We start from the raw sequence: 24,524 nt of genomic DNA on the forward strand, positions 1-24,524 counted from the left end.
TTAAGTTATTAACTTTTTAACACACATATCTCACTCTTTGTATAATGACACGTAGTGTACAATCAAGTATACCGGTTACACTGAAAAATCTCTTATATTATACATGTATTATGTATATATGTTAATTTTTTTAATTAATATACTGATTAGGAACGTGAGAATGAGAATTAAACAAATTAAAAGTGGGTTTTCATGTCAATTGGTTGATCAGTTTTGTTTTGGTGTGAACGTAATGAAAAGACGTCATGCGTTCTTTAATAATTTGGGTATGGATTACTGAACCAACCAACCATGCCTACATTGCCAAGCTAGCTGCTCGCCCCACGCCACCATTATCCATGCAAACAATTCTTCCATATATATATATATATATATATATAATATATATTCAAAATACTGTCACATGACGTTATTATTTGACTCAAATTATAAACGTAAATTATCTTATCCATGTTTATTATAACACGTGAAATAATACATCAAGTGCTTATATTTCCCAGACTTGCAAAAATGTCTTTGTCAATCCATGCATTTCATCTTTTTTAGTTTCGTGTAATCCAAACATTAAAAATTAAATTGTATAAGCTGGCGGTTGGTTGGTTCAGTTGAGCAACCTCCAACTGTACTAAATAGGCATCCCCGTTATCCCATCCAATCCTCCGGATCTTCAAAACCATAACCCCGTCCCTCTCCATATAAATTTTGTAAACCTACAAATCCAAATTCGTCTGTCTCTCTCTCTCTCTGATGCGAAAGCCCTCCTCCCTCCACAACCTCCTTGTGATTATTTTGTCCGGCGACAATGAGTCCCAAGGAAGGAGGAGCTCTTGCCAGGATGAGATATTCATCAAAACAAACAACTCCCGCTTCTGCGAAACAAGTAGAAGACGAAATGAAGAATCAACAAACCCTAATCCGTAACATTTCTTCTGTAGACAATATTAAGAACAAGAGGAGAAGGAAGAAAAAGAAGAAGCAAAACAAGGCAAACCCGAAGCAGTACGGGTTGATGTCGTATTGGGAGTTGCCGGAGTACATGAAGGACAATGAGTTCATACTCAATTACTACCGGGCCGATTGGTCTCTCCCGGAAGCTTTGTTTAGCGTTTTCCGGTGGCATAACGAAACCCTTAACGTTTGGACGTACGTTTTTTTTAATTATGTTATGATCAATTTTCAATCCAAATTTGTTTATTTTTCTTGGTTAATTTCTTCATTAATTATTCGAATTTCAATGTTATTTGTTAAATTTAGATTTTAGTTGAAGGGTTGAGAACCCTTCTGATATGCTTGCTGATTCTCAGGCAAGGTTTTTTCATCAAGGCCCTTTTATGCACACTTTCCTTTTACTTTGTATGTGTTCTCATTTTTAATGAATATCGTACTTCTTTAAAAAAAATTAAAAAAAAAGAATTTTAGTTGAAGGGTTTTCTTGTTTAATTCCTTCAGAATTTAATGGTTTCAATAATTTTTGTATTTTCTCTGAATTTTTTTTATTTATTTTTTAATTAATTACAGGCATTTGATCGGGTTTGTTCTGTTTCTGGGTTTGACTATGGCGAATTTGTTGGAAGTGCCTCAGGTAGCGGATCTCCTTGGCTTTTTTGCCAGGTTGGTTGGGGATTTTCTTTCTTTTACTCTTTCTAATTCTGTTTTTGGCAACTTTGAATTTTTTTCTATTTGTATCTGATATCACTAATTTAAAATTAGAATCACAAAAGGACAATGACTGATCATGAAATTAGAAACTTGGCAACACTAATTTGAATTTTATCTTTTTGTGAATAATTTTTTTTTTTTTATACAAGCAATGGTTGGAAAATAAGGAATCAAACATAGAATCTCTGACTTTGAGCATATGATAAATGCTTTTGGATAAAATTAGGGAAATGTTATTGGCACTCCAAAAATTTCATTCTACACTCCTCACAAATGTATTTTTCTTTCCAAATATAGAAAGTTTAGAGTGTAGAATGAGTTTTTTGGAGTGCCAATAACAATTCCCTAAAATTATTAGAAAATCTCTCTTTCTGTTAAAAATAATTTACTAGCTTCATTTTTAATAAATAATTGCAACCATACATATAAATAATTATTCCATACATTTTAGTCTTAAGACTTCAAAAACCCTATGATTTTAGAGTACATCCCATCAATGCATAATATAAATTGCTAAATCTATATATAATTGTTGGGTTTGCTCTTAAAATTTTCAGAGAATTTAACAGCTGAAGAATCTAGATTGTTTAAGTAAGAGATAATGTATACTATACATCAATGTATTTTATATAGTATAAGCGTTTTGGCCAATCACAAATGTGATGTATAGTACACAATGATGTATAATATTTTAAGTGATAATTAAGTACTTGAGCAGCTAGGAAACTAAACTCTTAGAGCTCGTTCTGGAAGTGCTTTTAAAATGGCTAAAAGCGCTTATGGTAGAAATTTTTTTTGGAATCAAATCATTAGGGAAAATGTAATTGAATTCTAAAAAAAACACTTAAAACGAGCTCTTAATCATGCAAGTTAGTTCTCCCGTTCTCATTTAATTTGTATTGTATGATACAGGTCCACGCCTATTAGCGGAGTCAAAAATGTCTCCCGTAATTTCATTTCGGTAATTGACTTTAATTTCTAATGAAGTTCCTAATGCTATAGTATTATTATAGTATTCAAATAAGATCGCCACTTCTTGTGATCACAACATCTCCTTGATATATGATTTCGAAAATTAATCAACATATAAATTTAACAGGGGATGACAACAAATCTTATCAATTTGAAGCAAATGACATCTCAGGATATGGAATTTGCATCATCAGCACCATCAGCTGAAATGGGCGTGATATATTGGCCATTTTATGTGTTCCTCGCCGGCTCTATGTTCTGCCTCCTCTCAAGCACCATTTGCCACCTCTTTTCATGTCACTCACACCCATTAAACCTCATGCTCCTCCGCATAGACTACGCCGGCATCACCACCATGATCATCACCTCTTTCTTCCCTCCCATCTACTACATCTTCCAATGCGACTCGCGCTGGCAGTTCATCTACCTTGGCGGCATAACAGTCATGGGCATTTTCACCATCGTGACATTGCTCTCGCCACAGCTCTCTAGCAGCGAGTTTCGCAAGTTTCGCGCCTTGTTGTTTGCGTCTATGGGGTTGTTTGGTATCGTCCCCGCCATCCATGGCAGCGTTGTGAACTGGGGGAATCCAAAGCGCAACCTCACTCTAGTATACGAGGCTGCCATGGCATTTTTCTATTTGACGGGGACTGGATTTTATGTCACTCGGATTCCGGAGAGATGGAGGCCGGGGTGGTTTGATTTGGCAGGGCACAGCCATCAGATTTTTCATGTTTTGGTGGTTTTGGGTGCGTTGGCGCATTATGGTGCCATCCTTGTACTGCTAGACTGGCGAAATAGCTTTGGATGTGACAACAATTAAAATCTAAATACTACGTCACATACCAGCAAGAAGGAACTTAGCTTTCTTTTTTATGGGTTGCAGTAGGTTGAGGGTTGAGCCTCTTGATTTGTATTGATGGGGTAGGGGAAAATTATTGATTTGTTGATAGCCAGCTTAGAGGAGAAGCAGAGGTTGTCATGCATTGTGTTTTTTACTTAGAAGAATTCCAGGAAAACGAAAAGTTGAAAATTTTGTTCTGTGATTTAAACAATTACACTGAATGATCATATGTTGATTAGGCTAGAATTAGATTCAGTTATGAATTAACAAGATTCTCAGTTTCTCATCCATGAAAGTAGAAACTGTACTGAGAAATTGAAACACGAATAATCACACTCTTTGCATGAAATTAGAACATATAAATCCATGTTCTCCTTCTGATCATGCCCGACTATGCCATCCTTACGATATTTCTAATAAAGAAGGAATTCAAGCATTGGAGATGGAATCAAATTGGGGTCGAGAAGAGTGGTCACACAAATGGTCAAGCCACCTCTATTTATTTAGAGTCAAGACACAAATTATTTAGAAGACCCTACTGTGGTGTGTTTGCATGAGCGAATTTCAATTTCTATAAAACTTAGGCTATATGTCTTAAAATAACTAAACTCATTATAAATCTGATGGAAGTTTCTTCCGAAAGTTCTTTGTTTAGTATGTTTGTAGTGCATTTTTAGGATTGTGCTTGAATAGTTCATTTTCAACAATTGATATAAAAATTTCATAAAATTTTAAAATCTCTCGTCCAAATATAGGATAAGTGATGAATACATAATTGTGAGGACGTGGAGTGTGGGTGCTAATATATAAGTTTTGATGCTAATTGTGAGGACCTGGAGTTGGTTTATATCAAAAAGTTAAAAAAGATAGCATAACATTATATTTTGATAGAAACCTCAACTTTCTTTAATGTTATTAACCGAGGTTTGACCATCCATGCAAATAAATTAGTATATTGACATCAACAAACGTAGAATTTACTCGTTCTTTTATCCCTAATTTGTTACAGGTCTTGTTATATATGCCACATTTGCCACTTAAACTGTTAAACCCAGACCACTCATCAACTAAGTACCTTATACTTAAAAAGTTGTACAAAAAGTCAAAACCATTTTTTCCCTGAATCCTAAAAGTCTCACTTTTACAGCTTGTTGATGATATTGTTAACCAAATTTGTAGTATCTCTTTGCCCTTAAATGAGGTAATGGTTCCTTTTGTTGGGGCCTGAATGCTAATGATAATTTCTTTGTAAAGTCAGCTACTTAGATTCAAAAAAGTATCAAAGGTACCAATACTAGACATCAACTGTTATCAAGAATGTGGAAGGTACTAACACTTGGTTGCAAACTCGGGCAAGGTTAAACAAACACATTAATTCAATTTGTCCTAACTGTCCTTTATGTACCACAGATAATGGAGATCAAGATCACTTGTTTATCAACTGCAAATTTGCAAGACATGTTTGGGCTACAATCCCGGATATATCACCTGTAAATGATAACAATCGTTTGGGATTGTTGGAATGGTTACATGAGCTTGATGATTCAGGTAAAGAGAAACTTTCTAGCCTTAGTAAAGCCTTTTTATTCTGCTGGCAAACCTAACAATGGAGTTAAGTTGGCTAGAAAATAAAATCTGAAAATTAGATGCGAACCTCCTCAAAGAGGGCTGCTGAAAATCAACTTTGATGGTTCTGTTATCAACTCCAAGGCCGCGGCCGACTTTGTGATCAGAAATGAAGATGGTTTGCCTTTTGTCGCTGGAGCAAGAAGCCTGGGAGAGAATAGCATTTTTGTAGCCGAGGCTTTAGCTTTGAGGGATGCTTTTTGGTTGGGTAAAGGAAAGGGATTCAAGAAAGCTTGCGTGAAGGTGATTCTAAACTAGTTATCGATGCAAGTAAAGGAATCTGCTCTACCCCTTGGCGGCTGAGGAACATCATTGAAGACATAATGTGGTTAGCGACTGCTTTTGAAGTCATTTCATGGAACTATGTATACACGGAGGCGAATATCTTGACGAATGCAGTCATTAGCACTTTGAATTTTAATAATTTCCATGTTTGGGATAAGGCTTTGCCTTTTGTGGCCAGAAAAAGCCTTCTTATTTGAATTGGGTGTGATCGCGATCACACTATCTATTATCTTATTTTCTTATTAAAAAAAAGTCCTACATATAAACTCAATAAAAATAAATAAATCCTGCATTTGAACATATATATACATAGTTCCATGATACCATTAGATTTTATATCTGTATCGGGATTATCGATCTAGTTGGAGAGTCACCTTTAAACAGAACATTACTTTCAATTCAATCAAAAGGCAGCAGTCTCGACAATAAATTGGTGATCCAAAGGTATTCACTTATATATCCCTTATTGGGATTATAGCCTTTACAAATTAAACCCCAAAAATTGATAAACAAATGAGTTGGACTAGCTAGCTTGTTAAGTTCTCAATATATATACCTCTTGGGATCAAGTTTAGTCAATCAGTTCCAAAGTCGATACTCTATAGTTTATACTAGAAGGTCGATGATGATCAACATGTACCCAGTCATGCAAAAACCCAAGAATATTTTTTAAAGTCAAAACATGATCCTATTATTCCAATACATATTAGTTAATTAATGTGGTACTCAAAACATGACCCTATTATTCCAATACATAGTAATTAATTAATGTGGTACTTAAAGTTACCAAACAGTAATTTTATTTTGACGCACAAAATTGATACACTTGTTGACACATTTCTAATTATAAAAGTGAGTCATATCATTGTATGTAGAATCCTGAAGTATAAGAAAGTGATTAAATACAATATGTTGAATCCTCATGTATTAGAAAGTGATCAAATACAATATGTAGAATCCTCATGTATTAGAAAGTGATTAAATAGAAAATGAACTAGCTAGATATACTATAATGAATTAACTACAGAGATTTGTTCTTGTAGATATACCTATGTTGGATACATTTCTCTATCAAAACCCTTGTTTTATTTTGTTGTTTTCTTCTTCGTGCATGGGTTGGTTTCACCTCCTAAGCCTCGATCTGTTTCTCCTTTATTAGCTAGCCTCAGGGGCCGTCTTTGGCTTTGTTTTTACCGTCTTTTTCCTTGTTCCTCCGGCTTAATGCAATCTATGTTTAACAGAAAATTAATGACAAAGAAAGTGAAAGATTGTACGCTTACGTACGTATATATGTTAATCAATGGACCTAGAAAAATCAATCACTACCATATGACGACGACAACTACTACTACTACACCTACCGGAGGCGCCTTCCGATCTCCCACAGTAATTTTTTTGTTAGTAACGTTCTTGTTTCTTCTCTTCTTCCACCTAACCTTATCACCTTTCCCTGAAAACCATCTCAATAATGATCCCTTGATTTCCTCTTTAGCTATGTCTTTCAATCGTAAAAAGAACTACTACACAGCCCTACCACACGTTTCTTTCGATGGGATTCTGGAAAATTCCATGAATCGAAGGATTAGTACGCACAAGGTTAGTGCATGGAACCAAAATTAAGCTTTGTTATAATTACGTATTTGGTAACTTAACTTGTCTTGACTAATTATACAACTTTTTTGTGTTCTATGATTAGAATAAGACTAGTGTGGAGAGAATCGAAGAAGATTTATCTGAAGCACGTGCAGCAATCCGCAAAGCAATTCAGTCTAGGAACTATAGTTCAGAGAGAGAAGAGACTTTTATCCCAAGAGGAAGCGTTTACAAAAACCCTTATGCTTTTCACCAGTTGAGTATATATTGCTAATTAACCACTACTTACTATTATTTTCTTCTCAAAACATTACACAATTTTTTATCATGTTAGAAAAAGTAACCAATTTCATCATTTCACGATCAAGATAATTTTATCATAATAATTGTGATGCTAATCATCAGGAGTCACATAGAGATGAGGAAGAGGTTCAAGGTGTGGACATACAAGGAAGGAGAGCTACCATTACTACACATTGGTCCAATGAAAAACATTTACGGCATTGAAGGACACTTCATAGATGAAATGGAGAGGATGGATAACCCCTTCAGGGCTACGCATCCTGATGAGGCTCACACATTCTTCCTTCCCTTCAGTGTTGCCAACATTATCGAATATGTTTACTTACCTATCACCGGAAAACAAGACTACCGTCGTGATCGCTTGCAGCGGGTAGTCATCGACTACATTGGCATCGTTGCAAATAAGTATCGGTATTGGAATCGAAGCAACGGCGCTGATCATTTCATGGCATCATGTCACGATTGGGTAATGCTTTACTGAACCCTACATGTTGGTATCACATTTCGATAAATGATAAATTGTGTGTGTATACATCACGTCAACTAATAATTTACCATATTTTAGGCACCGGAGATTTCAGCAGGCCAACCTAAACTCTTCAAAAACTTTATTAGGGTTCTTTGCAATGCCAATACTTCGGAAGGATTTCGACCCAAAATAGATGTCTCACTACCTGAAGTTTATGTACCCCCTCGAGAGCTTGGACCACCAGATTTAGGTCAGGCCCCAAACAACCGCCGGATTTTAGCATTCTTTGCCGGCAGAGTCCACGGACCAATTCGACCCATCTTGCTGGATTATTGGAAGGGCAAAGATGATGAAGTTCAAGTCCATGAGAAGCTCCTCCAGGACCAAAACTACACAAAACTAATGGGTCAGAGCAAGTATTGCTTGTGCCCTAGTGGGTATGAAGTGGCAAGTCCAAGAGCTGTGGAGGCAATTCATGCAGGATGTGTGCCTGTTTTAATTTCTGACAATTATACATTGCCTTTCAGTGATGCCCTTGATTGGAGCCAATTTTCAGTACAAATTCCGGTTGCCAAGATACCAGATATTAAGACCATCTTAAGAGCAATTCCGTATGAAAATTATCTGAAAATGCAGAAGAGAGTTTCCCAAGTTAAGAGGCATTTTGTGCTTAATCGGCCTTCTGAGCCATTTGACCTAATTCACATGATTCTTCACTCGGTGTGGCTGAGACGACTTAACTCTAAGCTCGAAACTTAGATCATGATTCATCAACATAGTCATCACCTTGTGTAATTTTTTTAATCCCTTGTTAATTTTTACGGTATCTGATCGGTCTATAGTCTTTCTTGGATATAAAATTTTGTCAGCAATAATTAATGGGACACAACTTTGGTTTTATAATAAAACCAACCTCATTTTCTCATGCAGGGATATGTAGAACTCACGTGAGACCTAGCTACATATGCAAGTAAAGAATCCCACAACTTGCTTAATTAGGCAAGGTAGTCTACTAGCTAGACACTATTTGACCTTTAATCACATGATAAACTGAGTAATTGATCTTTGTTAATCGACTTAATTAATTAGTCCACTCCTCACATAATTAACTGAGTAATTAATCTTTGTTAATCGACTTAATTAATTAGTCCACTCATCACCTGTAGGTCATGTACAAATCCAGCACCATGCATACTACAACTCCCATGGTAGGTATTTTAGTTAGAGATGAATACAAGCAATCTTCTTATTGTGAAATTTTCTCACTTTACCTTTTCTATTCTCTTTCTCATTATGCAATGTTAAATAACGATCTTAATAATTTTCTCTATCACCAACTAAAGATTATTTTTGCAAAGAAATAACTAAATCCGAAATTGTTTAGTTATCTAACACTTTTACATATGACGGAATCATGTTTCTCACTTAAACACTTCAATTTTGACAATGTTGATTGAACAGTTAAACAATTCCTAATTTAATTGATTTTGTAGAGCTAATTTTTTAAGAAAAACTAATGAAAATGGCTTGAAAACTTTGAGTTTTAATGATAAGGACAAAATAAAGGGTAAAATGAATAGTACCAGGTTTGACTTTTTAGTGTAAAAATGTGGTTTTTCGTTAAAGTGAACAGTACCGCGGACTTTTCGTTAAAACTCCCAATTTTTTAAGGTGACCTAGAAATTATACACTTTCCGATCATTAACCAATATTGTAAGGTAAAAGGAAAATCGAAAAAGTAAAATGAGAAGAGGATTAAGAAAGTTGCTATCATGAAATATTATATATAATGAGTAATGTTAGAGATATTAAATTTGTAGACAAAATTTTGTAAACTAAATGACATGGAAGTTTATGATTGGTTATTACTTGAGCGTTGATGAACGTGCTCATTTCTATTGATGACACATTATTTAATTTATAATTTGTATATTTCTAACATTACCCATATATAATATATTGAGATAGAGGGCTGAATGGAGCTCTCTCTCGTGCACTCTCTCTCATACCATAATTGGGTTGGACTTTTAACAGCACTTACTTGCAGTTTAATCAAAAAGCAGCAACATCAAGATGCACATTTTAATAAAAAAGCAGCAACATCAAGATACACATTAAGCTGATAAATACATTAGTTTGACTAACTCAATGTATACCTTTGGAAATAGGGTTTTGTCCATTCCCTAGGGAACTAGCTAGCCTTAAACAACGACCTCTTACTTTTTGTAAAATTCATAGAGAGATCAAATTGTTAAATCAAATTTACGAACTAAATTATGTGTCATCAATAAGAAATAAGCATGTTAATTAACATTTAAGTGATAATCTAATTATTAACAATCATATTATTTAGTTTACAAAATTTATTTTAGAAATTTGACCACCCTAACATTACCCAAAATATGTTAGGAGCCTTGATCGAGCCTTAATAAATAAATTCACTTGAGAAAATGTTCATTAGGGTCACTTGATTAGAACAGTTCTCACACTAAAGTAAGTTTGCGTGAGATTAGGTAAAAACACAGAAGATCTCATGCTTTGTGAGGGGTACTCTTTTAAGGCGTGGCCAGACGCCCTTCTCAATTTTTTTTTTATTTTCATATTCATCACAGACATAGTCACGATTCTCTTCCTCCCCATGCTGTACACATACATGGAAAAAGACTAATTAATGACTTCTCTAATACATAAATTGCAAGATACTCATCATTAAATTTTCTAGAATTTTAATTTATCGATATCTGTAGCAATCTTCCATGTTGAATTATTTTGCATTTATATCAGTGTGTGATGATTTTCACCCGGCTAAACCGCTAAGAGCTACCCTTTTTATATACAAGTAAAAAAAATGCAGCTCTCTCTGCAGATTCTTGAATAAACCCAGTTCAGATCATCGTCTTCCCCGCCGATTCTTCCACTCATCCCTCTCACTGATTCTTATAAATGGACACAACAGTGAAGAAACAGTCAAGCTAGCTAGCTAGCCTGCCAGCCATGGCCATGACTTCAGCTTTCCGCTGCCCCACACTTCTTTCCCTAATTATCTTCTTTTTTCTCATTTTCTTCGTTCTAACCTTCTCCTCCCTGCTTGGTCAAAAGTATGTCATTATTCCCTTTGTTTCCTCGTACAATACTACTTCTACTGCTTCACCTTTCAATCTAACAAAGAGCAACTACACAGCCCTACCTCAAGTTTCATATTTTGATGAGCCTACTACTACACCTTTCAATCTAACAAAGAGCAACCACACAGCTCTACCTCAAGTTTCATATTTTGATGAGCTTCTCACAAGCTCCATGTATCAAAGGAGACACAAGGCTAATCTTACCAAAGTAAGCATTTCAATTTTCATTTTTCAGGTTAATAACCGTTCCAGTTTCAAAACTTGTTTAGTAACTGTTTTCATTTTTCAGTTTTCAAAAAATATCAAGCCAAAATTTGAAAATTCATCACAAAAGTAGCTTTCAGTTTTCAGTATTTTGAACATTAAAAATAATTACCATACAAGTTTTCAAAAAAAAAAAAATGAACATAAAATTTGAAAATTAAAAACAAAGTAATTATGAAACATCATTTTCTTGTATATTAGAATTTAGCGATGGTAATTATTTTGATATATTAATTAATTTGTCTAATACTTGATTTTAGTGTATTTCTTGGTGACCAGGGTAAGACTAGTTTGGATAGAATTGAAGAAGACTTGGCCAAAGCACGAGCAGCAATTCTTGAAGCAATTCAGTATAAAAAGTATACATCACAGAAAATTGAGACTTTTATCCCAAGAGGAACCATTTACAAAAATCCCTACGCTTTTCACCAGTTGAGTAATTTTAAGATTCTATGTACCACACATATTATACTCGTTTCTCTTATCTAAATAATCATTTGCTTTGACCAAGAGGGTTTTCTTAAAGTTTGAAAGGCTAGATTCTGATCTTCAAACTTCAGCCATGCAAATCCAGTCGTCCAGTGCACTAGTACTTCCCATACATTGTCATCCGTGCATTGTAAAATGTTTGCTAATTAAGATATGCATTGTGCAGGAGTCACATAGAGATGGTGAAGAGGTTCAAAGTGTGGAGCTACAAGGAAGGAGAGCATCCATTAATACATTTTGGTCCACTGAATGACATATATGGAATTGAGGGACAATTCATTGATGAAATAGAGAGGGAGGAAAGCCCATTCAGAGCTACACATCCCGATAAGGCACACACATTTTTCCTTCCCCTGAGTGTTGCCAACGTTGTTCGCTTTGTCTACATGCCTATCACTCGGAGACAAGACTACCATCGCGACCGCCTGCAACGGGTTGTCACCGACTACATTGGCGTCGTGGCTGGTAAATATCCCTACTGGAACAGAAGCAATGGTGCTGACCATTTTATGGCTTCATGTCATGATTGGGTACGTATATATGTTGCTTCAACTGTGCCATCAAACTTCTTTTCCGTTTTTCATATGAACTGTGTTAACACTCTGAAATAGTCATAAATATGCAAAATTTCTTATTTTGAAACAACTAGTATTTCATTCGTAATTCAGGCACCGGAGGTTTCAGTTGGAAATCAAGAGCTTTTCAAGAACTTTATTAGGGTTCTTTGCAATGCCAACACCTCAGAAGGATTTAAACCTAAAAGAGATGTCTCACTACCTGAAATCTACTTATACAAAGGAAATTTGGGCTCCTCCAATTTGTGTCAGGCCTCAAAGAGCCGCCCAATTCTAGCATTCTTTGCCGGACGGGTCCACGGACCTGTCCGGCCCATTTTGCTGGATCATTGGAAGGACAAAGATGATGAAGTTCAAGTCTATGAGAAGCTTCCCAAGGGCCTAAACTACACCAAATTTATGGTGCAGAGCAAGTTTTGCTTGTGCCCTAGTGGATTTGAAGTTGCAAGCCCAAGAATTGTGGAGGCAATATATGCAGGATGTGTGCCTGTCTTAATTTCTGACAGTTACACATTGCCCTTCAGTGATGTGCTTGATTGGAGCAAATTTTCAGTGCAAATTCCAGTTGCTAAGATACCGGAAATTAAGACCATCTTACAAGCAATTCCATTCGACAAATATCTGAAAATGCAGAAAAGGGTGTGTAGGGTTCGTCCACATTTTGTGATAAATAGGCCGGCTAAACCGTTTGATGTGATTCACATGATCCTTCACTCGGTGTGGCTAAGACGACTTGACTTTAAGCTCGAGGCTTAATTGTATGTATCAATATAATTTTTTCCCCTTTGCTCGTTTGATGTAAAACTGAGGCCAACAATGAAAATTGGGCCAATTGGTGACCTGGAATTTCATAATTAATAAAAAACGTCACCTTGTTTTGGATATTGTCATTGTCTCTTCTTTCATATAAAGACATGTACAAGACACAAATTTGTGTACAAATTCATTGTGAGGCAAATGAGTTGGCTAGTGGCTATATGGATTTGAGTTCTTTCCTTGTACGAAAGAGAAAATACTCTTCAGCAAAAATTCAATTTTAAATATTTACAATTCTCCTTTTCTACCATGATTTGCCAAGATTTTGTATTCCTAATGGGTTTGGGTTTCTTATTCATGTCGAGAAAGGGAGATTACATACATAAATTGGTACATGATTGTGTAAACTTAATTTAGAATTCAATAAAATCTCAGAGATCTTATCATCTTATTACTGCATGACTTATATTACTCTAGGATTAGTATAAATACAGACACAAAGCGAAGAAAAATCACAATCTAAAAACCGATGAACCCTCTCTCTATCGCCGACCTCTCTCTCCAACTCTCAAATTATTTTTACAACAAATTCAATATTTTTTGCCAATATAGGAAATATATTACACAGAAACAAATCCATATTTTGATTTGATGTCATTAATTGTCCTATAGGGCCTGAATCAAACACTTTCTATTTATAATTGATCATATCAGATATCACAAGCTCCACGTACCAAATTCTGCAAATCATAACCGTAGCCCTTCGAGGCCTTTCCTTTAAGTATTTCAAGATGAATCAGTCATAGTTAATTGAGCAGGTGCTACCTTATATGAATCGACGACCAAAATCACTTTACTTGTGCGTGTACGACTGATTGTAGCATTATTGTAATTAATTCATTACCATGCCGAATCAATTCACTCCCCATACCCGATAGTGTGTCCTTTCTCCTCCTCCTCCTCTCCCTCCCTTATTTTGTCAAAGAAGTGAGAAAGAAAGCACATCCATGGCAGAACTTGGCTCTTCTACTCACATCGTTACTGCACTGCTACCAAGTCTTTCAATTATCCTTTTATTTATCTTTTTCTTATCTCCATTAAACCAAACCAACCTTACCAATATTATTTTCTCGTCTCCTACTCCCATTTCCGGCATCAAAATTATCCATGACACCCCTCCACCCATTTCATCACCTCCTTCTTTGCCATCCTCACCCATTTCACCACCTCCGTCTCCGCCACCATTGTTGCCATCATATTTGTTGCCAACCGATGAATCAAGGAGTATCAATACTTGGATAGTGAAGGAGGAACGCAAAAAAGTGCGCCGTGCAATAGTATTTCTTTTTTATTTTACTTTAGTTAAATATTTTTAAACATATGAACATGTGAAATGATTTTCTCGCTCTCGTCTCTTATTTCTAGCCACAAGACTAAATAAATCAATGATCAAGGACTGAAAACAAGCAGAATAGTGCAGCCGAATAAAAGAGGAGTGCGAAAAATATCCCTCATGAATATATACGCATATTTATTAATTTGTTTTTATCACTGATTCCAATTTTATCTTGTTTTTTGAATAGAAAATGAGTAATTTGGAGAGAATTGAAGCAGGTTTGGCCAGAGCAAGAGAGGCGATCTGGAGAGCAGTACATGAAAAGAATCAAGCGTCTAATTACAAAGAAGACGAAGAAGTGTTCATCCCAAAAGGATCAATTTACAGAAATGCACATTGTTTTCATCAGTTAAGTTCAAAACACAATTATCTCTCTATGGTTGATTTTCTATCAGTTATATTTTTATTTAATTGTCTTTATTGGGGTTTGACTGTATAAAGTCATAGGAAAAATTAATGTTTATGGGAACATAATCTGGATGTTTTAATGCTAATTTGATTTACATAATAAAGTGCTAACATATCAAATGAAAATTCTAACACTTCACATGAAAAAACCGAATCACATGCTCCTCGTTAGAAACTGTGGACCATTGACTGGAATCACGAAAAATAATTCCAACTATAGTAATGTTTCCATTAATTCGAAATAAAATGACTGATTTGTGCCAATTTTTCCCATATTCAACCATTCGGATATACCATTTATGTGTGTCCTCGTCACCACTGATTCAGCATTCAGTTGGTGCAGTAAAACTTTCTACTCGATGTTCATTAATCTGATTCAAATTACTAAGCCTATTTTACGCATTGCTGTCGATTCATTTGCCTTGATTTCATACCATGCAGGTAGATTGATTTTACACTATAAAATGATTTCACCTTAATAATTGCATTACTTAGTTAACTAATCGATTTACCTATTAAGAAATTTACGCACATGAAACTTGTCAACAGACTTTGAATTGAAAATAGAACCTGAATAACAGTAAGACATTAATACAGATACACTAAATGATGATTTATATGCAGATTATCAGTTCTATTGAAAGTTTGTTTCATAGTTTTGTTTATCTGTTCTTGGTGTGGTATGTATTTCTTACATCTGACGTGCTTAAATTTCGGTTAATAAGTACTTAGCACAAGTTCATTATTTACGCAAAAATTATAAAACTTTGTTATGGTAGGGATGAGTATGAGGCATGCTCTAAATTCTAACCAAGCACTATGATGATATGTACGATGGATTAGGAGTTACGCAGAGATGGAGAAAAGATTGAAGGTGTGGGTTTACAGGGAAGGAGAGCATCCCTTGGTTCACACCGGGCCCTTCAACAACATTTATAGTGTTGAGGGGCTGTTTATCGACGAGATGGAGAGCAGGAAGAGCCGGTTCATGGCTCGCCATCCCGACGAGGCACACCTATTCCTCATCCCAATCAGTGTATCCAACATCGTCAATTTTCTGTACAGGCCTCTTGTCACATATAACCGTGATCAACTTCAAAGGGTTGTTATGGACTATATTGGCGTTGTAGCTGAAAAATACCCTTATTGGAATAGAAGCCACGGTGCTGATCATTTCTTGGTTTCTTGTCATGATTGGGTATGCCTCCTTTACTCTTCTCGATCCTTCATTAGTGTAAAAAAAAAAAAAACAATTTGTAACTTATACAAAAGATATATATGATGAGTATGACCATAAGTAAATATGTTATAAATAGTTTATTTGGTCACCATACGTCATCGTCTATACGAAAAAAAACTAATTATGTTGTTAGTCTTAAATTTCAGGCACCAGACATTTCACAAGCTAATCCCAAGTTCTACCAGAACTTCATTAGGGTTTTATGCAATGCCAATACATCAGAAGGGTTTAAGTCCCAAAGAGACGCCTCCATTCCAGAAATCAACATACCATATGGAGAACTTGGTCCGACCCCGCAAAATACAAGCCTCGACAAGGGTTCAATCCTTGCCTTCTTCGCCGGAGGATCTCACGGTCTCATAAGAAAGATCTTGCTGGAGCATTGGAAGGACAAAGACAATGAGGTGCAAGTGCATGAGTACCTAGAAAATAAGGAAGACTACTTCAAGTTGATGGGTAAAGCCAAGTTTTGCTTGTGCCCTAGTGGGTACGAAGTGGCAAGTCCAAGAGTAGTCACAGCAATTTCTATGGGGTGCGTCCCCGTCCTCATTTCTGACAACTATTCATTGCCCTTTAGCGACGTTCTTGACTGGAGCAAATTCTCGGTGTACATTCCGTCGAAAAAAATACCCGAAATCAAGACGATCTTGAAAGAGATTTCGCACTCGAGGTATTTGGAACTGCAAAAGAGTGTGACGGAGGTGCACCGGCATTTTACGGTCCATCGTCCTGCTCAGCCTTACGATATGCTTAACATGGTGCTCCACTCTGTGTGGCTAAGAAGACTCGATGTTTCACTGCTTTCTTGATATGCATATATTTGAAATTTTTGTTTGACTTTTTTGTTTGTATTGTGTTATAAAACTTCACAACGAGTCATATATATATATATATATATATATATCGACTTTCGTGTAACATAAATGTCAATATTATAATATTTGAATTCTTTTGCGAAAGAAAACGCATGATAACATGTTGATTTAGATGATTTCGTAGTAGATAGTCTCTTCAATACATATTACATACTACTATAACAGGATCAAAAGCAACGCCACCACAAAACTGCTATGACACTAACACAAACCCATTTTTATAATTATGCTAATGTAAAACTTACGAGGGTTTGCTGACCTAAACTCCTTTGTATCTAAGTTCGCATTTCTCTCGTCACCACTACGGTTTAGTGATGTCCCTAATCAGTCATAAGTTAGAAGTTTTAATTTCGAATTTTATGAGTGACAATTTTACAATCAATTTATTTATCCACTTTCTTAGTGTAAATATGTCGTTTTACCAAAAAGTTCGCAGCCCTTTCGTGATTTAAATTAAATTAAGCTTAGACTAAACTATTGCTAGGGAACAGGATGATGATTACCAAATCATACCCGACCCATTTGAACCCCTAAAGTCCCCGACCCACCCAACCAGTCCACGCTCACCGTCTTCCTTCCTCGTTTCACTTTCTCAAGGGCAGGCAAAGTGGGCAGCAGCAACCAACAAGTTAAACCAAAAGGACTGATATTCCAACGCAGCGGTGGAAAAAAAAGAAGCATCGGCAACGATGGCGGGGACGACTAGTGCAGAGGACGCTACCGTGAACCTCTCCTTACCCGACCGCGGCACCCCCATTCCTTCCGGCGATCAAACCGTCTGGGCCGACGTCTCGCCCCTCCTCGACGCCGCCTGTAAAGGTCTGTGCTTTTCCCCTTGTTTGCTTACTCTAAACTTAAATCTCAGCTTCTCAGCTGCTCTGTTTGGTTCCCGAGAAAATGAAGGATAATAGAAAAGTAAAGGGATGAAAATCTGAAAAAGCTTATTGTGTTTTCATATAATATAAAGTGTTGGACTTTCGAATTAGAAGTAAAAGAATTTACATAAAGGATAAGACTTGTAGTGATCAGAGTAGTTTAATCAATATTTGCAATTTAATGTAACTGGTTATATGCAAAACTATGTATGTGTGTATATGTATATATGCATATGTGTGTGTGTGTGTGTGTGTGTATCTGTGTTGCGAGTGTGCGTGGTTAATCGAGAGCAGCGGTATAGTTTCCATTAGTTCAATACGATCCTAAGCTTTTGTGGTTTTTCTTGAAAACATTGACTTCGTATGAAGGATAATGTTGAATTGTGTTGGTGTTTTCGCACGGTTAAGTGTTGCGAGGGTGCTTGGATGGCAAAGCTTGTGTTGTGGAAACGTTTTATAATGTTAATGTGGTTGGGATTTTGAACTTGATTGACGTTCTACCAGTTTCTTGGCTTGTTATGCTTCATTTGTTTTGCTTTTTTGATGGATTTTGGTCACAGATCTTCAAGATGGTATGCTCATTAACGGAGATAATTTCAATCTTTTTGCTGCCATGTCTGCTTTGGAGGTAACACATTATCGGCAGTGTTTTTCTTATTTTTTATTTGTACATGCAGCATTGTTGTATTGTAGACTGAATAATTAACGCAGAATTCGGTTATGATCTTTGAATAAGTTGCTGGGAGACAAATTTAATTGGAAAATGTGTTTTTTGCTTTGTATCACGTGGTGGATCGCCATCAAGGGCATTAAGAATTAAAGAGTTGCACAATCCTTCTATAACCTATGCTGTAATGGTTTTGCATTCTCTTAATGCTGATGTTGATTTTCAAGTGTTTGCTTAGTCTAATTTAACACTTTCTGTTTGTGTTCCTTATTAGATAATGGACCCGAAGATGGATTCTGGTATGGTCTGTAAATATTACTCTGTTGATGAAGCAATTGATGATGGTGCTGCTCCTGTTCCTATTAGCTTTGATAAAACTGTTGACGTTCAACGTACTATTGATATCATGGATCATCTTCTAGCCTGTGAGGTATCTGCCACATAACTTTCTTTAACTGCTCTTTAGGCTTGAAAAGCAATTTTTATATATTGTTAACTTGCAGTAATGCTATTATATGCTCCTTCACTGCTACATAACTTCCTAATTTCGTAAACCAAATTTCTTGCTTTTCATGAGTGCTGTTTATTGTAAAAGATTAGGATTGCTATGAAATTTACATAGACATCAGTGCTACTTAGGATCTTAATTTTTCTTTTTCCTTGTTATTTTTTGAAATCTATTCATGATATATGTTTTAAAACACTAAACTTCCCGCTGGAAGTAATCTGTGCTATCATTTGTTTCTCTGTATTACAGTCTTTCCTTTCCTTATGTTTCTATATGTAAATCTTCAAATGGCAGGCAACATGGCACAAGGGTCATTCATTGGCACAAACTGTCTTCTCGTGCATCTATCTTCTCAGGCTTGATAGGACATCCTCACATGCCTTACTGCATTCTTATTGCAGAGTCATACGAGCAACCTGCAAGGCTGTCATTTCAGTTGTCTCAGATGCACGCACTCATGAAGTAAAGTATTTCAACAGCTCTTTTGGCCTATGCTGTTTCAGTATTTCCATTAAGTTGTAGTAATTTATCTTGTGCATATGCTGCTTTAGTCTTTTTGATCAACACCTAACTGCTTCCATTAGTGCGTTGTAAATGATTGTTATCCTCAGAGTGAATTCTAGTTTCATATTCTGGGGACATTACAGTGCATTTTGTTTTTCAAGCCTAGTCTCTGAATAGTGGCTTGCACTGGAGAAATACTTTTATTTGTATTAGTTATCAAACTTGTCTCATTGCAGGAAGAAGACCTTTTTACAATGACATATGGTCTTCCTTTGAATGGGGATGGAGATGAAAAGTGCTTGTCAATGCTACATGCTGTTGAAGAAACAATTTCCCGCCAATTACGTGCCTGTAAAGCACCATCATCGAAAACCCGAGTGTTAGAAGGCAGATATACATTCACTTTCGCAGTAATATTACTTTATCTTGAATTATAGCTTGGAACAAAGCACCACCATCATCATATACTTGCTTTTTGTTGCAGACTTGGTGTCACAACAAAATAATCCTGAATTGGAGGAAGGCTACTGCAAAGCTTTGTTATGCCGCTTACGCTTTCGTAAGGTCTTACCCTGTGTTCATTTATCTTGTATTCATCTGCTTCATCTGGGAACACGTCTATTCATTTGAATATTTATGCCCCCATGTTGTATAAAAAGAGCTCTCTTCTTCTTTCAGCATTTTTACCATGTCCTTACATCTATGAAGCGGCCTCAAGGAAGAGGATTGGAGTTGGCAAGAAAACATATAGCCTCCTGCATATCTGAATTAGAAGACATTCTTAGCTCTTCAGAGTTCCTTAGATCTAGTACTTTTGGAAGTCAACAAGGCAACTTAGAAGATAAAACTACGGCTTCTGGCTGTGAACCAATTGGCTTTGATGCTAGTTTAAACTGTAGATTATCTGCACCTACACCACCACGTGCAATAAAAATTCTGAGTTGGAAAAAGGTGAGCATGAGATAATTGCTGCCGATAATTGTAGTAGTTTACTTCCACTATTGTAACATTTTTGCTTTGGTTTTGTTGTGCCAGACTGTTGAATATTTTATTAAACTTCTTCGTGATCTCGATGTTATATGTTCCTACCAATTAGACCCGTCATTAGAAAGTGTTTTGCACTTTTTGGTTGGGTTTCAAAAATCGCAGCCTGATTTAGTAGCAAGGGCTCATCTTCAGGTATGTGCCATTTGTTTCTACTTTATTCTAGGTACTAGTTGCTGAATATTGTCAGCATATTTGTGAATTATTGACCTGAAACTTTTGAACAGCGTCTGCTGGTTCAAGACGGGAAACTCTATGGTCGGGATCCTGTCTTTGTTGTTATTATCCAAGCTGCAGCATTGCCAGATAATACAAGGAACCATGATATTCAGAAACAGGAATCTATTATTCAACTGGGACAGGTGAAGTGATATCGTTCTCTGGACTGATTACATTTTGTCTTTCCATTTTTGTATTTTTGGGGATATGATAGTTTTCAAATCTGTATCTTCTTATATTATGGAACTATTCATTAATTTTCTAATATGATGTTTTATCAATAAAAGCACTTGATTATGCATGCACAAGAAGAGAAAATGGTTAATAAAACTTTTTTTCTTGTTGTAATCGTGCATGCAACAGAAGGGGAAGGCTGGTTTTAGTTTTATGTTTATAGATCCTTGCACTGTGTGCTGATTCTAATACGTGCGTTATCTTGGGTACTGCAGTTAGTAATCAGTTTGCTAAAAGTTTTATGCACAAATGGTGCATGGCAACGGCGTAAGCTTGGAAAGATTTTACAAGATTGGCGTGTTGTTTATATGCAGGTATGCCACATTATCTTCGAATCAAGATGTTTATTAGTTTTTCTTTGTTTTCAAATTCATTGAGTTCCTCAGGCCTCAAAAGGTAATGTGTTTCTGAAGTGATTGTCCTATGAAGCACATGTATCTTGCGTCTATTGTTATCTAATGTTTCTGTTTACCAAAACCGTCCATTTTAAATGTTGTTTGGATAATTTATTTATGCTTTTTAAATGTTGATTTGTAGTTAGAGATGGCCTTTAGAAAGGAGTTTGGAGACAATGCAAACATTTCAAATGATGAGGTATGCTGCTCTCTGGGAATATTACTCTATTAATCATCAAATGCACTTGGAGGCCCTTAGTTTCTATATAAGAGGCTGATGACATCATCATGTTTTGTCCAATCACTTGACACAAGACCATGTTTGTGTTGATTAAATCGTCTCTACAATGCCGTCATATTTCGTTTGATAATCAGTAAGCATAGTGAAACCTAAATGCAAAAACCAGTATAATTTTGCTTATCCAGTTTGGCTTTTTGAATTTCCACAGAATATCAGCGTGAAACTCTTCCAACACATCCTTCTTTGGGTGGAAAAGCAAACATACTGGATAGCTTCTCGATTTCTCATTTTAGGTTTTGAATTGGAGCTCTATTCGCTCAGTGAATATTGCATGGTATATTGGTATATCTATGTTGTCCTGCTCAAGCTTGCACAGAAAACAAATCTTAAGACGGTGGTGTGCAATGGCAGTGGTAAATATTCTTATATCCTGTAAACTTAATCAATCTGTCTGAATTCTCTTGTACATTTGTATGTGATATGGCTCTCCAAAGATAATTTACTTCACTTATGCACCATCTGATGCATCCTGTGTTTTTGTTGTTCAGGTAAATGCAAAGGAAAAAAGAAAAGGGATTCTGTTAAAGATGTGGCACAAGATTATTGGATTCCACCTGCAGTCTTGTTTCTTCAGTGCCAAATATGTCTCGCCGAAGGACTTACAATGGTAATTGTGCTTTAGTTTCTGCATTATGAGTTGAAGAATGACCACTTCCAGGAAGTACCGTTTAAGATGGCTGTCTAGAGAATAAGGTCTTTATGGGCCTCTGACGGTACTAAGAAATTTGTTTAAATCATCAACCGGGCCATTTTATATTGTTAATCTAAGGAAAGGTCCTGTCCGTGTTCATAGCATAAATTTTTGCTTCAACTATTTCACCTCAAAACCTCAGTTTAATGAATTCAATGTTTCCAGATGCTTGCTGCTTTGAAGAACGATCACATGCTTGTACAAAGTCGAAGCCCTTTTAATACTGTGCATGAGGTATACTTGAACAATCCAGTTTCCAAAAAAAAATACTTGCACGAAGCGCATATTGGGAGCTACCTTAGAAGTCACTGTTTATTTTTTACGAATTTATAGTTTGCACAAGTTTCTGACCAATTAGGTTTCGGATGACATGTGTCCTTTGTGTTCTCACTTCTGCAGAGGTTTATTCAGCACTTTGAGCTCCTACAGAAAGCTTGCATTCCTGACCATGTCTCATTCCCCCTGTTCGTGGAATCTACAACCCAAGCTCATTTATCCGTGAGTAAACTTTCTGTCAACACTGGTCGGAATTTCCTTGATATTCCGGTAGGCTTACTGTTACCTATTCCTTTTTGCAGAACCTTTTTATGCACGATTACTTTAAGGATGCTCAGAAGATCGCAAAGAATGTCAAGAGTAGTTTTTCGAACGACCCGGAAAAATTGGCTGAACTACGAAGGCTAGAGCAAGTAGCTGAGCACAACAGCATTGCCTTAAACGTGATTAGCCGAGCTGGAGCCAGTGACCCCTCACTCAAGGTTTCTTTCGAGTTCAACCACCATCCGTGCTTTGCAACGGCTGTTGTCCGGAGGTCGTGAATGTGACATTTAACCATCTCTACCAATTTTGAAGCACTCGCTCGATCCAGCGGCGGAGTCTTGTAGCAGAGCACTTGTAACATCAATTTTTCCAGCGTTATTTTCAACTATTCATTTCATTAATTTTGTACTCAATGAATACACCATAAAACCATATTTATGTGAGCTCTTGTCCTCCCTCTTTCTGACCCCCATCGGGCGATTTGGGAGCGGCCGCATTGGGCGGTTCGGGAGCGGTAGAGGGCAACAATAACGGTATCTCAAATCAATAACACACTATAATGTGTTTATCGTATGACAGTGTGTTATGTCAGAGGCAGATGCATTGAGGGGCAGGGGGGTCAGCTGACCCCCTGAACATCAGTGAATGTTCGGGGATAACTTGAGTGTTGACCCTCCGCATTCATGGATAACTTGGGTGGTGCCTTTTTAAAGTTTGGAGTTGACTTCATACATGCCTTTCAATTGTAAGAGTGGCTCTTCTTATTTTTATTTATTTTTTAATAAATATTACTTTGTCAAAACGACATAGTTTGAGACCCTTAGTTTAATAAAAAAAATAAACACCAAGAACCAAAAAATAAATGCATGGATGATGGATATGTTACTCGAGGGAGATCACGGCGTAGAGCTCAAAGAATCACAAACTTCCATCATTAGCATGTGAAGCTCTTTATTGCTATCGTTGATAAGCAACTTATGAAATTAAACAATCGCTTGATGAGGTAAATACAGAGTTGCTTTTTTGTTTAGCAAGTTTGAGCTTAGATGATTCATTCTCGGCTTTTGATGAACAAAAGCTAATTTGTTTTGCTCATTTTATCCAAATGAATTTACTACTTGTCAACTCTTGGCACTTGAAGATCAACTTGGGCATTATATTCTTAATATGCGTTCAAGTAGTGAATTTTCTCAATTGAAAGGAATTGGTAGCCTTGCAAAAAAAAATGGTGAAGTATATAATCACGTGTATTTGCTAATTACATTGGCTTTGGTTCTACTAGTTACTACTGCTTTAGTAGAGAGAGTTTTTTCCGCTATGAATATTGTGAAGATTCAATTGCGCAACCGAATGGGAGATCAATGGTTGAGTGATCGCATGATGATTTATATTGATAGCAATGTTTTTTCTTCCATTAACAATGAAGCTACAATGCAACATTTTCAAAAAATGAAAACACGTCGGGAACTATTGTAACTTGTATTATTATTTGTTCTATAGGTTATGAATGATGGAACTATGGTTTAATTCTTAAGGTTATTATATGTCTAAAAAATGTTTGTAAATTTTTACATGTGAACCCCCTGCGGAAATATTGTTCCTGGATCCGCCATTGTGTTATGCAAGTCCTTTATGATAGGTTTTTTTATTGAAATATCTCGCTTTAT

General features: G+C 36.2%; 5 protein-coding genes across 9 annotated transcripts; all 5 read left to right on the plus strand.

The window, feature by feature from the left end:
- Positions 1 to 619: 619 nt before the first annotated feature.
- LOC103426577 (heptahelical transmembrane protein 1) lies at positions 620 to 3,664 on the plus strand. Its single transcript, XM_008364666.4, has 4 exons — positions 620 to 1,143; positions 1,519 to 1,611; positions 2,572 to 2,620; positions 2,759 to 3,664. The coding sequence occupies exons 1-4, from the start codon at positions 803 to 805 to the stop codon at positions 3,452 to 3,454; spliced, it is 1,179 nt and encodes a 392-aa protein (XP_008362888.3). The 5' UTR covers positions 620 to 802; the 3' UTR covers positions 3,455 to 3,664.
- LOC103406873 (probable glycosyltransferase At3g42180) lies at positions 2,680 to 8,510 on the plus strand. Of its 3 annotated transcripts, XM_070813786.1 has the most exons (4): positions 2,680 to 2,697; positions 7,101 to 7,234; positions 7,385 to 7,748; positions 7,848 to 8,510. In XM_070813786.1, exons 3-4 carry the CDS (start codon positions 7,398 to 7,400, stop codon positions 8,508 to 8,510), a joined length of 1,014 nt encoding a protein of 337 aa, XP_070669887.1. In that variant the 5' UTR covers positions 2,680 to 2,697; positions 7,101 to 7,234; positions 7,385 to 7,397. The 3 variants fall into 3 exon arrangements, with proteins under 3 accessions (XP_070669887.1, XP_070669885.1, XP_070669890.1); XM_070813784.1 differs by lacking the exon at positions 2,680 to 2,697 and having other exon boundaries at positions 7,089 to 7,234; XM_070813789.1 differs by lacking the exon at positions 2,680 to 2,697 and having other exon boundaries at positions 7,095 to 7,200; positions 7,384 to 7,748.
- A 2,047-nt stretch (positions 8,511 to 10,557) lies between these two features.
- LOC103447808 (probable glycosyltransferase At5g20260) lies at positions 10,558 to 13,086 on the plus strand. Its single transcript, XM_008387014.4, has 4 exons — positions 10,558 to 11,084; positions 11,420 to 11,571; positions 11,796 to 12,159; positions 12,298 to 13,086. Exons 1-4 carry the CDS (start codon positions 10,746 to 10,748, stop codon positions 12,958 to 12,960), a joined length of 1,518 nt encoding a protein of 505 aa, XP_008385236.2. The 5' UTR covers positions 10,558 to 10,745; the 3' UTR covers positions 12,961 to 13,086.
- Positions 13,087 to 14,546: 1,460 nt separating this feature from the next.
- Positions 14,547 to 16,839, plus strand: LOC103451995 (probable glycosyltransferase At5g20260). Of its 2 annotated transcripts, none has more exons than XM_070810474.1 (3): positions 14,547 to 14,704; positions 15,608 to 15,962; positions 16,151 to 16,839. In XM_070810474.1, exons 1-3 carry the CDS (start codon positions 14,547 to 14,549, stop codon positions 16,811 to 16,813), a joined length of 1,176 nt encoding a protein of 391 aa, XP_070666575.1. In that variant the 3' UTR covers positions 16,814 to 16,839. The 2 variants fall into 2 exon arrangements, with proteins under 2 accessions (XP_070666575.1, XP_028955016.2); XM_029099183.2 differs by having other exon boundaries at positions 14,547 to 14,670; positions 15,607 to 15,962.
- Positions 16,840 to 17,361: 522 nt separating this feature from the next.
- On the plus strand, positions 17,362 to 23,430 carry LOC103447817 (uncharacterized). Of its 2 annotated transcripts, none has more exons than XM_029108925.2 (16): positions 17,362 to 17,698; positions 18,315 to 18,382; positions 18,696 to 18,851; positions 19,224 to 19,391; positions 19,670 to 19,843; positions 19,918 to 19,992; positions 20,112 to 20,384; positions 20,469 to 20,612; positions 20,705 to 20,839; positions 21,146 to 21,244; positions 21,468 to 21,524; positions 21,775 to 21,979; positions 22,115 to 22,233; positions 22,483 to 22,551; positions 22,717 to 22,815; positions 22,896 to 23,430. In XM_029108925.2, exons 1-16 carry the CDS (start codon positions 17,569 to 17,571, stop codon positions 23,133 to 23,135), a joined length of 2,211 nt encoding a protein of 736 aa, XP_028964758.1. In that variant the 5' UTR covers positions 17,362 to 17,568; the 3' UTR covers positions 23,136 to 23,430. The 2 variants fall into 2 exon arrangements, with proteins under 2 accessions (XP_028964758.1, XP_008385243.2); XM_008387021.4 differs by having other exon boundaries at positions 19,670 to 19,820; positions 19,918 to 19,997.
- Positions 23,431 to 24,524: the final 1,094 nt, after the last annotated feature.

The sequence above is a fragment of the Malus domestica genome, chromosome 02 (assembly GCF_042453785.1).
Source record: "Malus domestica chromosome 02, GDT2T_hap1".
NCBI lineage: Eukaryota > Viridiplantae > Streptophyta > Magnoliopsida > Rosales > Rosaceae > Malus > Malus domestica.

Excerpts from the sequence above, each read along its gene's own strand:
- LOC103406873 (XM_070813786.1), top strand. The coding sequence starts at position 7,398 with ATGAGGAAGAGGTTCAAGGTGTGGACATACAAGGAAGGAGAGCTACCA. Across the intron at positions 7,749-7,847 it reads TGGCATCATGTCACGATTGG|GCACCGGAGATTTCAGCAGG; the intron begins GTAATGCTTTAC and ends ACCATATTTTAG.
- LOC103447817 (XM_029108925.2), top strand. The coding sequence starts at position 17,569 with ATGGCGGGGACGACTAGTGCAGAGGACGCTACCGTGAACCTCTCCTTA. Across the intron at positions 19,844-19,917 it reads GATATACATTCACTTTCGCA|ACTTGGTGTCACAACAAAAT; the intron begins GTAATATTACTT and ends TTTTTGTTGCAG. Across the intron at positions 22,234-22,482 it reads TCGCCGAAGGACTTACAATG|ATGCTTGCTGCTTTGAAGAA; the intron begins GTAATTGTGCTT and ends CAATGTTTCCAG.
- LOC103447808 (XM_008387014.4), top strand. The coding sequence starts at position 10,746 with ATGGCCATGACTTCAGCTTTCCGCTGCCCCACACTTCTTTCCCTAATT. Across the intron at positions 11,085-11,419 it reads ACAAGGCTAATCTTACCAAA|GGTAAGACTAGTTTGGATAG; the intron begins GTAAGCATTTCA and ends CTTGGTGACCAG. Across the intron at positions 11,572-11,795 it reads AATCCCTACGCTTTTCACCA|GAGTCACATAGAGATGGTGA; the intron begins GTTGAGTAATTT and ends TGCATTGTGCAG.
- LOC103451995 (XM_070810474.1), top strand. The coding sequence starts at position 14,547 with ATGAGTAATTTGGAGAGAATTGAAGCAGGTTTGGCCAGAGCAAGAGAG. Across the intron at positions 14,705-15,607 it reads AATGCACATTGTTTTCATCA|GAGTTACGCAGAGATGGAGA; the intron begins GTTAAGTTCAAA and ends ACGATGGATTAG. Across the intron at positions 15,963-16,150 it reads TGGTTTCTTGTCATGATTGG|GCACCAGACATTTCACAAGC; the intron begins GTATGCCTCCTT and ends CTTAAATTTCAG.
- LOC103426577 (XM_008364666.4), top strand. The coding sequence starts at position 803 with ATGAGTCCCAAGGAAGGAGGAGCTCTTGCCAGGATGAGATATTCATCA. Across the intron at positions 1,144-1,518 it reads GAAACCCTTAACGTTTGGAC|GCATTTGATCGGGTTTGTTC; the intron begins GTACGTTTTTTT and ends AATTAATTACAG. Across the intron at positions 2,621-2,758 it reads TCTCCCGTAATTTCATTTCG|GGGATGACAACAAATCTTAT; the intron begins GTAATTGACTTT and ends TAAATTTAACAG.